Source organism: Pristis pectinata, chromosome 1 (assembly GCF_009764475.1).
Source record: "Pristis pectinata isolate sPriPec2 chromosome 1, sPriPec2.1.pri, whole genome shotgun sequence".
NCBI lineage: Eukaryota > Metazoa > Chordata > Chondrichthyes > Rhinopristiformes > Pristidae > Pristis > Pristis pectinata.
Window position 1 is genome coordinate 75,236,517 of NC_067405.1, and position 13,921 is coordinate 75,250,437.

Below are 13,921 nucleotides of genomic sequence, written 5' to 3' on the forward strand. Positions count from 1 at the left end.
AATTTTGGTAAAATATTCATCTTAATTGCATTAATTCGGCCTACCAATGATAAAGACAGTGGAGACCACTTAGTAAATAATTGTTTAACATGGTCAATTAAAGGCAATAGATTAGCTTTAAATAAGTCCTTATGTTTCTTGGTAATTTTAACACCTAAATACATAAAATAGTCAGTTACCAATCTAAAAGGTAATTGGCTATAAATTGGGGTTTGCATATTCAATGGAAAAAGTTCGCTCTTATTAAGATTTAATCTATAGCTAGAAAAAACACTAAACTGATCTAGTAGTGACAGTACTGCGGGGATAGATTCGTCCGGATTAGAAATATAAAGTAACAGGTCATCGGCGTAGAGAGATATCTTATCATCTGTCCACGAGTAATGCCACATGCATTTGAAGAGTCCCGAAGTGCAATAGCCAAGGGTTCTAAAGCAATATCAAATAATAAAGGGCTTAACGGGCAACCTTGTCTAGTACCTCGAAAAAGCCTAAACAAAGGAGATCTTTGATTATTAGTAAGTATTGAAGCCATAGGTGTATAATAAATCATTTTAATCACAGATATAAATTTAGGGCTAAAATTAAATTTTTGAAGTGTAAGTGAATAGATATTCACATTCGACTCTGTCAAATGCCTTTTCAGCATCTAGTGAAACAACACATTCTGGAATTTGGGATGAAGGGGTATATATAATATTCATTAATCTCCTAATATTAAAATGTAAATAACGATTCTGAATAAATCCCGTCTGGTCTTCAGAGATAATTTGTGGGAGAACCTTTTCCAGTCTAAAAGCCAATATTTTGGAAAATATTTTTGAGTCTACATTTAATAAAGAAATAGGTCTATAAGATGCACAATCAGTGGGATCTTTATCCTTTTTAAGAATTAAAGAAATAGTTGCTTCATAAAAAGATTGTGGTAGTTTACCCACTGATAGGGCATCATTAAAAATTTTGGCTAACCAGGGAACAAGAATATCAGAAAAGGATTTTAAAAAATTCAGCTGTATATCCGTCAGGGCCGGGTGCTTTACCCGAGTTCATTGAAAATATTACTTTCTTTATTTCTTCCTCCGAAATGGGAGCATCTAATGTAGAACGTTCATTTAAAGATAGTTGGGGAATCTTCAGATCTCTTAAAAGTTCATACATTGATGTAGGATCCTCAGGGGATTCTGATCGGTATAAAGAAGAATAAAATTCTTGAAAGGATTTGTTGATTTGAACAAGATCTATCGTGTAGGTACCATCTGGTTTACAAATTTTATTAATCTGACATTTAGATAAAGTAGCTTTCAATTGGTTGGCCAATAGTTTACCGGATTTGTCACCATTGTATATAAAATTGACTTTTGTTTTTAAGTAGTAGATTTTCAATTGAAGATGTTAATCATAAACTATGTTGTAATTGGAGTTCTGTTCTCTTTTTAAAAAGCTCCAGATTCGGAATATCAGAATATTTTTTATCGATTTCTTTAATCTTGTCAACCAATATACGTATTTCATTATTAGTTCGTTTTTTCAAGCCAGCGGAATATGAAATAATTTGACCACGGATATATGCTTTAAAAGTATCCCATATTATCCCACTGGAAATTTTTTCAGTAAAATTAGTTAAAAAGAAAAATGAAATCTGTTCTTTGATAAATTGGATAAAATCTGAGTCTTGTAATAGAGACGAATTAAATCGCCATTGTCTGACATCAAAGGATACATCTGGTAATTTAATTGATAAAATCAATGGTGGATGATCAGAAATGGCAATTGCATCGTATTTACCGTCCATAATAAGTGGAGCTAATCTAGAATCAATAAAAAAATAATCAATCCTTGAGTAGTTATGGTAAACATGAGAAAAGAATGAAAATTCTTTATCATATGGATGTAGAAATCTCCAAGCATCTAAAATTCCAGATTCAACTAAAAAGGAATTAATAAAGACAGCGGATTTGTTTGGAAGTGCAGGATTTGATACAGATCTATCCATGGAAGTGTTTAGACAACAGTTAAAATCTCCACCCATAATCAGAGTGTATTCATTTAAATTAGGAAAAAATGCAAATAGATGTTTAAAAAATTCAGGGTGATCTACATTGGGTGCATAAACATTAACCATAACAACTTTTTTATTATGAAGCAGACCAGTGATTAATAAAAATCTACCATTTGGGTCTGATATTGTCTCATGATGAGCAAACGAAATTGAGGAGTCTATAAAAATAGAAGCTCCTTTCACCTTTGCTTGTGAATTCGAATGGAACTGTTGACCCCTCCAAAATCTAAAAAAACATTGATTATCTTTCTTCCTGATGTGAGTCTCCTGAACGAAAATAATCTGAGCATTTTGTCTATGAAAAACTTTTAAAATCTTCTTACATTTAAGTGGATTATTTAAGCCATTAACATTCCATGAAATAAAATTAATAGTCTTATCCATTTTAACAGATTAAAAAAAATATGGTATGTAAAGGGTTAATCTTAATATTTCCAAGTCTTACCAACAGGAAGAAGTAAAAAAAAATTCAGAGGAAAGGGATATGACGACAATTTAGAAAAATTTGTAGTTTAGCCCAGAAGAAAAAAAACGTAAAAAGAACCCCACCCCCCTCCCCCAACAGCCCGAAAACTGGCCAATTGGCAGCCAGTACGCTACCCTCTAATTGAGCTAACCCCTGTTCTATTGGTGGCAATAGTCCAAATTGAAAAAATATATATAACCACCCATGTTTTGTCTTAAAATGAACAACATAATACAAACAGAGATAGCGAACTCACAACATAGTTGTGAGATTGAAACAGAGCCAAAGGGCGTTAACAGCCTACAATTAAAAAATACGGTTTAATAATTATTTCGAAATGAAAGCAAACCATCAGTTATATTGTTAAATTCTTAATTGTTATTAAAACAAGACATTAAAAATATTAAAAGAAGAAAAAAGAAAGGTTTAAATCTAAAAATTAATTAGATAATAAAACAGGTGGTAAATCAAAGGAAAAGCACTATGTCTCTTCCACAATTTCTTAGCTTCTAAAATTAAAAGCTAATTCAAAAGAAAATTCTCGGCTTCTTGAATACATTTAAACCATTTACGAGATTTATCAGACAGTGTAATTCGCAGCCTTGCTGGGAATAATAATGCAGGATGATAATTGCTTTGATAAAGACGAGCCATAATTGGTTTGTAGGTCAGCCTTTCTTTCATAACTTCTGGGGTGTAATCTTCAACTATTCGAAACTTCTATTGTTTAAATTGAATCATGCCACGTCTACGAGCAGTACGAATCAGGAGCTCCTTGACGCTGACAAAATGGAATCTCAGTATTACTGGCCGAGGTTTTTGATCCGGAGCAGGTTTAGATCTTAATGCTTTGTGAGCCCTATCCAAAATGGGCTGACGAGGGAACATTTCGAAACCAAAAACATCGGCCAAAAGATTAGAGAAGACTTCCGTAGGGTTACCAGTCTCGGTATTTTCTGGAAGATTGATGATCCTTAAATTTTTCCTCCTGCTGCATCCTTCCAAGTCGATGATGCTCTGTTGTTGCTTTTCTAGGTTTTGCTTGGTCGTAATTAAGGCTTTTTCAAGTGAGTGGAGTTTGGCATCTCTCTCTTTACCAGCTTGGTCAAGTTCAGCAATTAATTGCCTTTGTTTGGCATCCTCCTGGATAAGAATATTTTGCTTTTCTTCAAAGTCTTTTAAAATAGACTTCAATTCAGCAAAGCTCCGATCAAACTTTCTGTCCAGATTAGAAATAGCTTCCAAAGTAGGTTGTTCTCTACTACCTTTACCATTAGCAGAGGCTTTAGATTTGGTGGTAATTTTCACAGTTAAAAATCAAGATTAAACTTGTGCCAGTATTGTAAAAGACTTAGTAAAGGGTGGTAAATAATAGATTGAAAAGTGCCTGGACCAAAGCCAAATTATGACTTAGTCCATGGAGCACCACCAACAGACTAGCCCAATTGAACTATATCCTGCTGTATCCTTTGAGAACATTCTTCACTATCCACAACTCCACCAATTTTTGTGTCATCTGCAAACTTATTAATCAGCTCATCTACATTAATATATATCACAAACAACAAAGTTCCCAGCACTGATCCCTATGGAACACCACTGGTCATAGACATCCAGTCAGAATAACACCCCTCCACTGACACCCTCTGTCTTCAATGATCAAGTCAATTTTGAATCCAGTCTATCAAGTAACTGTGAATCCCATGCATCTTAATCTTCTGGATCAGTCTACCACGAGGGACCTTGTCAAATGCCTTACTAAAATCCACGTAGACAATATCCACTGCTCTACCTCATCAGTCACCTTCATCAGCTCCCCAAAAAATTCAATCAACTTGTAAGACATGACCTGCCCTTCACAAAGTAATGCATATCCCTAGTAAGCCCATTATTTTCCAAATGTGAGTAAATCCTATCCCTAAGTATCCTCTCCAATAGCTTCCCTACCATTGGCATGAGACCCACTGGAATATGGTTTCCTGGATTATCCCCATTGCCCTTCTTAAACAAAGGAACGACATTGGCTACTCTCCAGTTCTCTGGGACCTCGCCTGTGGCTAGAGAGAATTATTTGTGAATTGTTAGTATCTTCTCATATTTATTTGTCATTTTAATTGTGAAAAATCCTTCACTTTAACATTGTTCTATAGATTGTAGTCAATTTGTAGTTGTAGTGCAAACCTCTAACAGTGAAGGCTGTTGTTAATTAGTGTTAGTACTTTTCTATCTCAGATGAGTGGAGGTCAAATTTGCGTGTCCTGAATGAGCCCTTAAAAAAAAATCACAATGTACGTGCACTGAATAGCAATGATTCAATTTAATGTCTGCAAGGATGCTGGCTGTGGCAGGAATCTAGGACCAACTCTGGATGATATGTTCTGTATTAGGATAAATACCATGCATAATCAGAATCAGTTCTAACTGAGGTAATCTGATGAATGGATGGTTTTAAAAGTGCAAATTTGGGAGAGACTAATGTGGGTAGGCTTCTGAAAATAACCTTCATTTAAACTGCTCCTTGTTCAGACCAGAAGCATTATTTAACAGCATATGATGCCAATTTGATTGCCAAGTTGGCTCATATTTGTCCAATCTTCATATTATACAGAAAATATCCAAAACCAACAGAGGCCAGGAATAGAACAACTCTTAAAACTCCCATTAATAGGACTTTGGTCCTTTAGTTTAATATTGCAATTGAAAGAGATCTTTAAGTCACTGCCTTATTTTTGTTCACCCTACATGTGCATTCAATTTGCATTATTGGAGCTTCTGAAATGCTTGTTAGTTGGAACTGGTGATGCTTGCAAGGTTATTTTCATTGTCCTCTGCTTTGGGAATAAAGGGACACGGCAGCAAGCATGGTTTCTGTCCCTGCAGGACATTGTCCATCAGATGGCTTTTAATGATGGTCAGTCCCCCTTTCTCCTGCCCCCTGTTTCTCCGTCCCCCTGCCCCCACTCTCCTGCCCCCCACCTCTCCTGCCCCCCCAACCCCCTTCTCTCATCCCCCATCCCACCATCTCACCCTCTCTCCTGGAAGAGGGGGCTGGGGAAGGTTGCTCTCCTGGAAGTGAGTGGGGGAGGACAAGGTGGCAGGTGTCATGCAGTATTTGGCAACAGGTGTTGGAAGGTTTGCCATGTTTCAACAGCAGAAATCAGTATTGGTTTATTATTGTCACTTGTACCGATATACAGTGAAAAGCTTGTCTTGCATACCATTTGTACAGATTGTAAGGGTTGTGGCTGCATTGGTGTGGTGACAAGGTGCGTCAGACACCTGGGACAATATGCCAGGCAGTCTGATTGTGAGATATTATATTTTAGAGAACTATGGAGTAGCTTTTCTGTTAAACCATATGTACACCTTTGATTAATGCAATAAAAGGTTAGTGTTCATTTGTGATCACATCAATAGCACTGGAAAACAGCAGATAATTTGCACCCTTATTCAAATTCTTGGTCTTGTATTCCTCCCATGGCCACTGTCCTTAGGCTCCGTAAACTGCATTCATATAATATAGTTTTGATGCGCTGTTCTTACAGGCAAAATTGCACTTAGGGCTTAGTAATATACGACTGTAATATTAGTTTATCACCTCAAATTGATCCTGCTGCTACTGCCACACTGTATCCACACGTGCTGTAGTGGTGATATATTGTTTTTGAGTTTGAACCATAAGGAATACGTGGAGAACACTTTCATGCAGGGTTTTGATCTGAAATGAACCTCTTTCTAAAAAAAAAAGTGCTGGAAGCAATTTTGGTAGTAAGAAAAACAAGTGTTCTGATAGAACAGATGAGTGGGACTAATTTGATTGCTCTTTCAAGGAGATGGAAGATGAATGATGGGCCAAGTGGCCAGCTCCCGTGCTCGTAAGCATGGTATTTATCGTAATATCATTTAGAAAATTTTACATAGCTTCCAATACAGTTGATTCCAAAGAACTAATGACTAATTAATTCTTCAGGAATCTTATAAACCATCTGTTGCACAAGGAATTCGTTTAGATTCCTTACCTTGAACAAAAAGAAAATTCAAAATACTGCAGATGCTGGAAGTTTGAAACAAAAACAAATTGCTAGAAAGACTCAGCAAGTCAGGCAGCATTTGTGGGAAGAGAAGCAGTTAACACTTCTGGTCTGTAACCCTTTGTTCTGAGGTGTGGGTTGCTATGGTAGATTGGGGAAACAGCATTAAAAGGTACGACAGTAAACATGCAGTGGGTAACATATCAAGAAATAATTCATAGTTTACAACAAATATATACTCTGTCATAAAGGTCCAACTGGAAATATGGTTCAACAAAGGCTAACAAGGAGATGGAAATAATATTTCAAAGAAAAAGCTTATGGTGCTGCGAAACACAGTAAGCCTGAGGTTGAAGCATCAAGATATTGATCAAGGAAAGTAGAATATGAGAGTAAGCTTGAGAGACATTTAAAACCAGACTGTAACAGCTTCAATAGAAATGTAAAAGGGAAAGACTGCAAAAGTTAATATGGGTGCCTTACAGACTGAGGGAGTAGAATTATATTGTAGGATAAGGAAATAGCAGAAATTAACAAATATTTCATTTCTGCCTTCATGGAAGAAGATTGGTATTGGTTTATTATTGTCACTTGTATCGAGGTACAGTGGAAAAACTTGTCTTGCATACCGATCGTACAGGTCAATTCATTACACAGTGCAGTTACATTTGGTTAGTACAAAGTGCATTGATTTAGTACAGGTAAAAACAATAACAGTACGGAGTAAGGTGTCACAGCTACAGAGAAAGTGCAGTGCAATAAGGTGCAAGGTCACAACAAGGTAGATTGTGAGGTCATAGTCCATCTCCTCGTATAAGGGAACCGTTCAATAGTCTTATCACAGTGGGGTAGAAGCTGTCCTTAAGTCTGGTGGTCCGTGCCCTCAGGCTTCTGTATCTTCTACCCAATGGAAGAGGAGAGAAGAGAGAATGTCCCGGGTGGGTGGGGTCTTTGATTATGCTGGCTGCTTCACCAAGACAGCGAGAGGTAAAGACAGAGTCCAAGGAGGGGAGGCTGATGTATGTGATGTGCTGGGCTCTGCAGTTTCTTGCAGTCCTGAGCAGAGCAGTTGCCGTACCAAGCTGTGATCCATCCAGATAGGATGCTTTCTATGGTGCATCGATAAGAGTTGGTGAGAGTCAAAGGGGACAAACCGAATTTCTTTATCCTCCTGAGGAAGTAGAGGCGCTGGTGAGCTTTCTTGGCCATTGCATCTATGTGATTTGACCAGGACAGGCTGTTGGTGATGTTCACTCCCAGGAACTTGAAACTCTCAACCCTCTCGACCTTAGCACCGTTGATGTGGACAGGTGCATGTACACCGCCCCCTTTCCTGAAGTCAATGCCCAGCTCTCTTGTTTTGTTGACATTGAGGGAAAGGTTGTTGTCATGACACCATTCCACTAAGCTATCTATCTCCTTCCTGTATTCCGACTCATCGCTGTTTGAGATACAGCCTACAACGGTGGTATCATCTGCAAACTTGTAGATGGAGTTAGAGCAGAATCTGGCCACACAGTCATGAGTATATAGGGAGTAGAGGGCTGAGGACGCAGCCTTTGGGGCACCAGTGTTGAGAATAATCATGCCGGAGGTATTGTTGCCTATCCTCACTGATTGCAGTCTGTTGGTTAGAAAGTCAAGGATCCATTTACAGAGGGAGGTGTTGAGTCCAAGATCTTGGAGCTTGGTGACAAGCTTGCTTGGGATTATTGTATTGAAGGCAGAGCTGTAGTCAATAAACAATAGTCTAATGTAGGTGTCTTCACTGTCCAGATGCTCCAGAACTGAGTGTAGGGCCAGGGAGATGGCGTCTGCTGTAGACCTGTTTCGGTGATAGGTGAATTGCAGTGGGTCAAGATTGTCTGGGAGGCTGGAGTTGATGCGTGCCATGACCAGCCTCTCAACTCACTTCATGATGGTGGATGTCAGAGCCACTGGTCGGTAGTCATTGAGGCATGTTACCTTGCTTTTCTTCGGTACCGGGATAATAGTGGTCTTCTTAAAACAGGTGGGAACCTGAGATTGAAGCAGGGAGAGGTTAAGTATATCCGTGAATACTTCTGCCAGCTGCTCAGCACAAGATCTGAGCACACGGCCAGGGACACCATCTGGGCCAGATGCTTTCCTCGTGTTCACTCTCCAGAAGACTGATCTTACGTCCTCAGTGGTGATCACAGGTTCAGCTGCATTGGAGGCTGTCAGGGTGGGTGGTGACAATCCACTTCCCTTCTGTTCAAAACACGCCTAGAATGTGTTAAGTTCATCAGGAAGGGATGCGTTGTTGTTAGCTATGCAGCCCGACTTCGTCTTGTAGCCTGTTATGGCATGTAAGCCCTGCCATAATCGACGGCTGGTCTGGGACTCTGTTTTGAGTCGGTATTGCCTCTTGGCATCCTTGATAGCTTTCCAAAGGTCATATCTCAATTTCTTGTACAAATCAGGATCGCCAGATTTGTGTACAGCAGTCCTCGACTTCAGTAGGGAGTGGATCTCCCGGTTCATCCATGGTTTCCTGTTTGGGAACACCCGTATTGTCTTCTTTGGTACACAGTCCTCCACACACTTGCTGATAAAGTCTGTGATGGTGGTGGCATACTCATCAAGGCTGGCAGCTAAGTCTTTGAACATGGACCAGTGCACTGTCTCAAAGCAGTCACGTAGGAGCTCATCTGCTTCCTCAGACCAGCACTGCATGACTCTTCATACCGGATCCTCCTGTTTCTGTTTCTGTTTGTATGCAGGGAGAAAGGAGCACAGCCTGGTGGTCTGATTTCCCAAAGTGAGGACAAGAGGTGGCTCAGAAGGCATCTTTGATGGTTGTATAGCAGTGGTCAAGGGTGTTGGCACCCCTGGTGGAGCAGGAGATGTCTTGATAGTATTTTGGTAACACACTTTTGAGGTTGGCCTGATTGAAGTCACCTGCGATAATAAAGAGGGCCTCAGGGTATCCTGTCTTAAGGTTGTTGACCACGGGGTATAGCTCATTGAGTGCAAGCTTCATGTCCGTCTGTGGTGGGATGTAGACTTCCATCAGGATAGCTGAAGTGAACTCCCTTGGCAGATAGATATAAAACCTCATGTAAATTTTTGTCTTTAAATTTCTCTTTTCTATTAGATCTCTTACGTCGTTAAGAAACCTCGTACTGACAAAACGGTTATCAAGCTGCTATTCAACAATATAGAACCATTTTGGCTAAATATGTTCCAACCGTAAACTTCCACAATCGGATTGGCAGTCTCACTACTGAGAACACTTAACACGAGGTGTGGACACACCTCATGAGGTTTTCTCAGTGTCTGGATTGTACACTGATGTGAAGCCTTATTTTAAAAGCTCCTATACGCCACTTAAAAAGTTCTTTTTCCACGCACTTGGCCTCTGACTTGCATGACAGACACACAATTGACGTATGTGTCATTATCCGAGACAGGATTACAACAAAGTAAAAGCAAAGTGCTGGAAATGCCTAGCATATCAGGCAGCATCTGTGGAGAAACATTTATATTTTCAGGTCAATGACCTCTCATCATTGCTGTTTTTGTTTCAGTTTTCTAGCGTCCCTAGTTTTTTTTTTGGTATTTGATTGTTTTGTTTCGTTAATGTACATTCAGTCAGCTAGCCATAACTATGCATAAGATTATGAGAAGGAGTTGGCCATCTGGCCCTTTGTTCCAGTGCTGCCATTCATCAAGTTCATGGCTAAACATCCACACCGGTGCCATGAACCACCACAGCCCTCTGAGGTAGAGAATCTAAAAACTCACCCCGCTCTGAGTGAAGGCATTTCTCCTCATGTCACTTGTAAATGGCCTATCCGTTATTCTGAGATGACTACCCTTGGTTCTGGACTCCTCAGCCAGGGGAAACGTCCTCCATGCATGTAACCTGACAAGCCCTGTAAGTTTCAATAAGGTCACCTCTCATTCTTTTCAACTCTCGAGAATACAGGCCTGATCCACTCAAACTCGCTCCTCAAAAGGCAGACCACCATCCAGAAGCAGTCTAGTGAATCCTTGCTGCAGTCCCTCTATGGCAACTCTATCCTTTTGTAGACAAAGAGACCAAAACTGCATATGATATTAAAGGTGCAGTCTCACCAAGGTCCTTTGTAATTGCATTAGGAAATCTTCAATCCTGTACTCAAATCCTTTCATAATGAAAGCTGTTCTAATGCTCCACATAAGCTTCTCTTGCCAATATTTATGTAACCCTATCGATAGATCTTTCTATTCCTTTCTTCCTTGATTCTCCTTAAAATGATCTATATCAAGGGTTCTTAAACGTTTCTCTGTCTAAACACAATGAGCCCGTCTGCTCAAAAATTATCTTGTGTTTGACAAGGACACAATTTTCTAATCGTGTTCTTGGCATCTTGTTAGCGACTGGTTGCCTTTTGAAATTTAAATGACTTAATTACCATTAATTGTGCAAATAATGTGATTAATTATTAGATGTTTTAGTTGCTTTTCACGTTTTAATGGTTGGAACCAATTACCTTTATGATTCATTTTACTGCGTGAGAACTAGGTCTGAATGAAAGCCTATGGAAATTGTGGGTCAGCAGGAACAGTATTGGGAGACCCCAGACTGTGAAAATAAAAGTAAGCATTTTAGACTGAGAGAATTCTGGTAATATTATAGGTTATCCTGTATACACTGTGACTGGATATGCATGAAAAATTCCTTAGTTCTCTCTTTCATAATCTCCTCCCTTTCAGTTTCTCTGTCTCCTACTTCAAAATGCTTAACTTCGCACCTGCACCACTGGGCCCAATAACGTCTGGTGTTGGCAGGCCAGGACTATCTAGAGCGAGTAAATGGTGGATGGGTCCAAATACATGTCAGTGGTGGTGCAAGCAGCACCGACAGGATGAAACTACCCCCAAATCCCCAACATAATTTAAGAACTGCTGATCTATACTAATACCCTATTCAGCTTGGGGCAGCAAGATCTATATTCTGGTTATTCTGAGTTGAGAATTGTCTCCTGATCATTCATAGACTCTAGTTTTGTTCTCTCGACAAGTGGAAAATTCTGTTTTGTTTGTTCTATAAGAACTTTTCGTAACGCTGACAAATTTGAAAATCATCACATTTCCAACTTTGTTTCATATTAACTAAGTTAAAACAGCCTGTGAGTTCTGATTAGCACTGAAGTATAATCTCATTATATTTCAACCAAATGCATCATTATTTGTAGCCACTAAACATTAGACATATTTTGGAAGAAAGATACGGTATGGTAGAAGCTTTCCCTTTATTAGATATATGTAATTAGTAAAATTTGTGCAATATAAATACAAGTTAATTATACACATTACATTTTATAAATTCTGGTGTTGTATTTTCATCTTTGTACAGGAAGTATGTTTTTCCAATTTTTAAAAAAAATTATGGCTAATGGATTTACAATTTCTCCAAAGGTTTCTTCAACTACCCTCAGGTGGGAACACTTATGTCCCAGGGATATGCCTTTCTTGTATGTCTATCTTACATCCCATTATTTTCTCTATTATATTTTATTACATATTAAATCCAATACCTTCCTCACATTGATCTACTTAAATATCATATACCTTGGACTTTGAATTTGTCAGTTTTTGTATGAGAATTTCTTGATAATACCTTGCAGTCTTCAAACACTAAAGGAACCAGAAATAGATGCTCTTCAAAAGTTTATAATTAAATCAAAATGTATCTTGGAAAATTTAAGATTGTTAGAACAAGCATAGGTCATTCAGTCCTTCAAACCTCCAGCATTTGGCTAGATATGGCCCTTTTGTAAAGTTTATGGATAATCATCTGGATTCAGTGTGTTAGACTTATGGAATCCTCCATTGTACCATATACTGAGCTTTCTATGTACAGATATGTATCCATTTGAAAATGGATACATATCTGCTTTCTAGTATTGACTCTATTTGTTTCGAAAAAGGACTGATTATTCAAACTCATGAAATGAGGATTTTCATAAAAATAATATGATGAAGAATTGAACTCTGGTTGATCTATACTTTACCTATTGGGAATAAATCTGACATGTACCAGATTACTGAAATCTTCATCTTTGTATTGTCTCCACAGCAATATCTTTGGTTTGCGGCCGATTGATTACGCAAATAGTGAAGAACTGATTGCCGCTCTGAAGCATTCCACGAAAGATGAAAATCCAGTTGTTGAGCAATGCTTTGTGGTGTGTATTCTGTGTTGGGTTATGATTCGTTTAATGTATGAAAATTGTCTTCAGTGAGTAAAACAAATTTTATTGACTGCATTGTTCTTTAAAATAGCCTTTGTCATAGATAGTTAAGTGAGCATTTAGCTCTTTTCAGCACTAGTATTGCAAAATTATTTTTATCGGTTGACTGGTTTGCAGAGCTGTGTACACTGGAAGGTTTTTTTGTACATTAGCCAAATGGCCATTCATGTATGAACACTACTTCTAGCTGGAAGGGTCCCATGGAAAAGCCCACTTCTTTTAATGTCCACATACTTACAAAATGACAATGATTAAAAATGAATAACCTGGTTGATACTTTATTTCTTTTCCTTGATCCATGTTTCAGTTGTTGCATGTGCCATGCGAAATGGGTTGATCCTGGGCTAAGTATTTCCATTTTCTAGATTATTCATCATTAATTTAAAACACAACTTTATCATGGATCTTGGTGCTGGAAGAGGTAGTAATTACTGGGATGGGCTTTGTAGTGCTTATATAATGTGAACGAATAATTATATTTCGTACCAGTTCTCAGCTTGGATAGATTACAATGTAAGCATTTTACACCATGCTTCTAAGGGGGGAGGTGCAATTGATGCCATATTAATTACTAATCTATGGTGCTAAGCATTATGGTGTAAACCATATCTTTTAATGATTAAGGGTAAGTCTTTAGCTGTTTGTGCATTTGCAAAATGTTTGTCTTGTCTTATTTGAGACAATTCTCTTCTTTCAATGAATAGGCATCTGCGAGCCAGAGAAGAGATGAACCTATCATGTTGCTGGGAAGCGGACTCCTTCCAGCTGACAAGAAAAAACTCGACAAATTAATAAAGCTATTAAAGGTTGGACATTGCACTGAATTTAGTAGCTCAGGTATGTTTACATTGCAAAGGAATTCCAAATATTATCCCAGCTGCTTGATTAAAGATGAACATACGGATATATAATGTGGAAATAGCAAATTTTTGATGCAGAGATTGGAAGTAAGGAAAAATTCTTTAAAGGATTTGTAGATGGATATTTGAGAAATGGTGTGCTGCATCACTAAATAATTTGAGTTCCATATTTACATAGGTATTTGAAGTAATAGGCAGGAAAGCGGAATTGAGGCCAGAAGTAGATCAGATCAACCATTATC

The 13,921-nt window shown here is 38.3% G+C and overlaps 1 protein-coding gene across 1 annotated transcript in view; it reads left to right on the plus strand.

The window, feature by feature from the left end:
• Positions 1-13,921, plus strand: part of bard1 (BRCA1 associated RING domain 1) — a 167,412-nt gene that overhangs the window by 115,408 nt on the left and 38,083 nt on the right. Inside the window, exons 7-8 of the mRNA XM_052021205.1 lie at positions 12,645-12,753; positions 13,524-13,656. Of these exons, the coding sequence (XP_051877165.1) occupies positions 12,645-12,753; positions 13,524-13,656 (242 nt within the window). The remainder of the gene's footprint in view (positions 1-12,644; positions 12,754-13,523; positions 13,657-13,921) is intronic.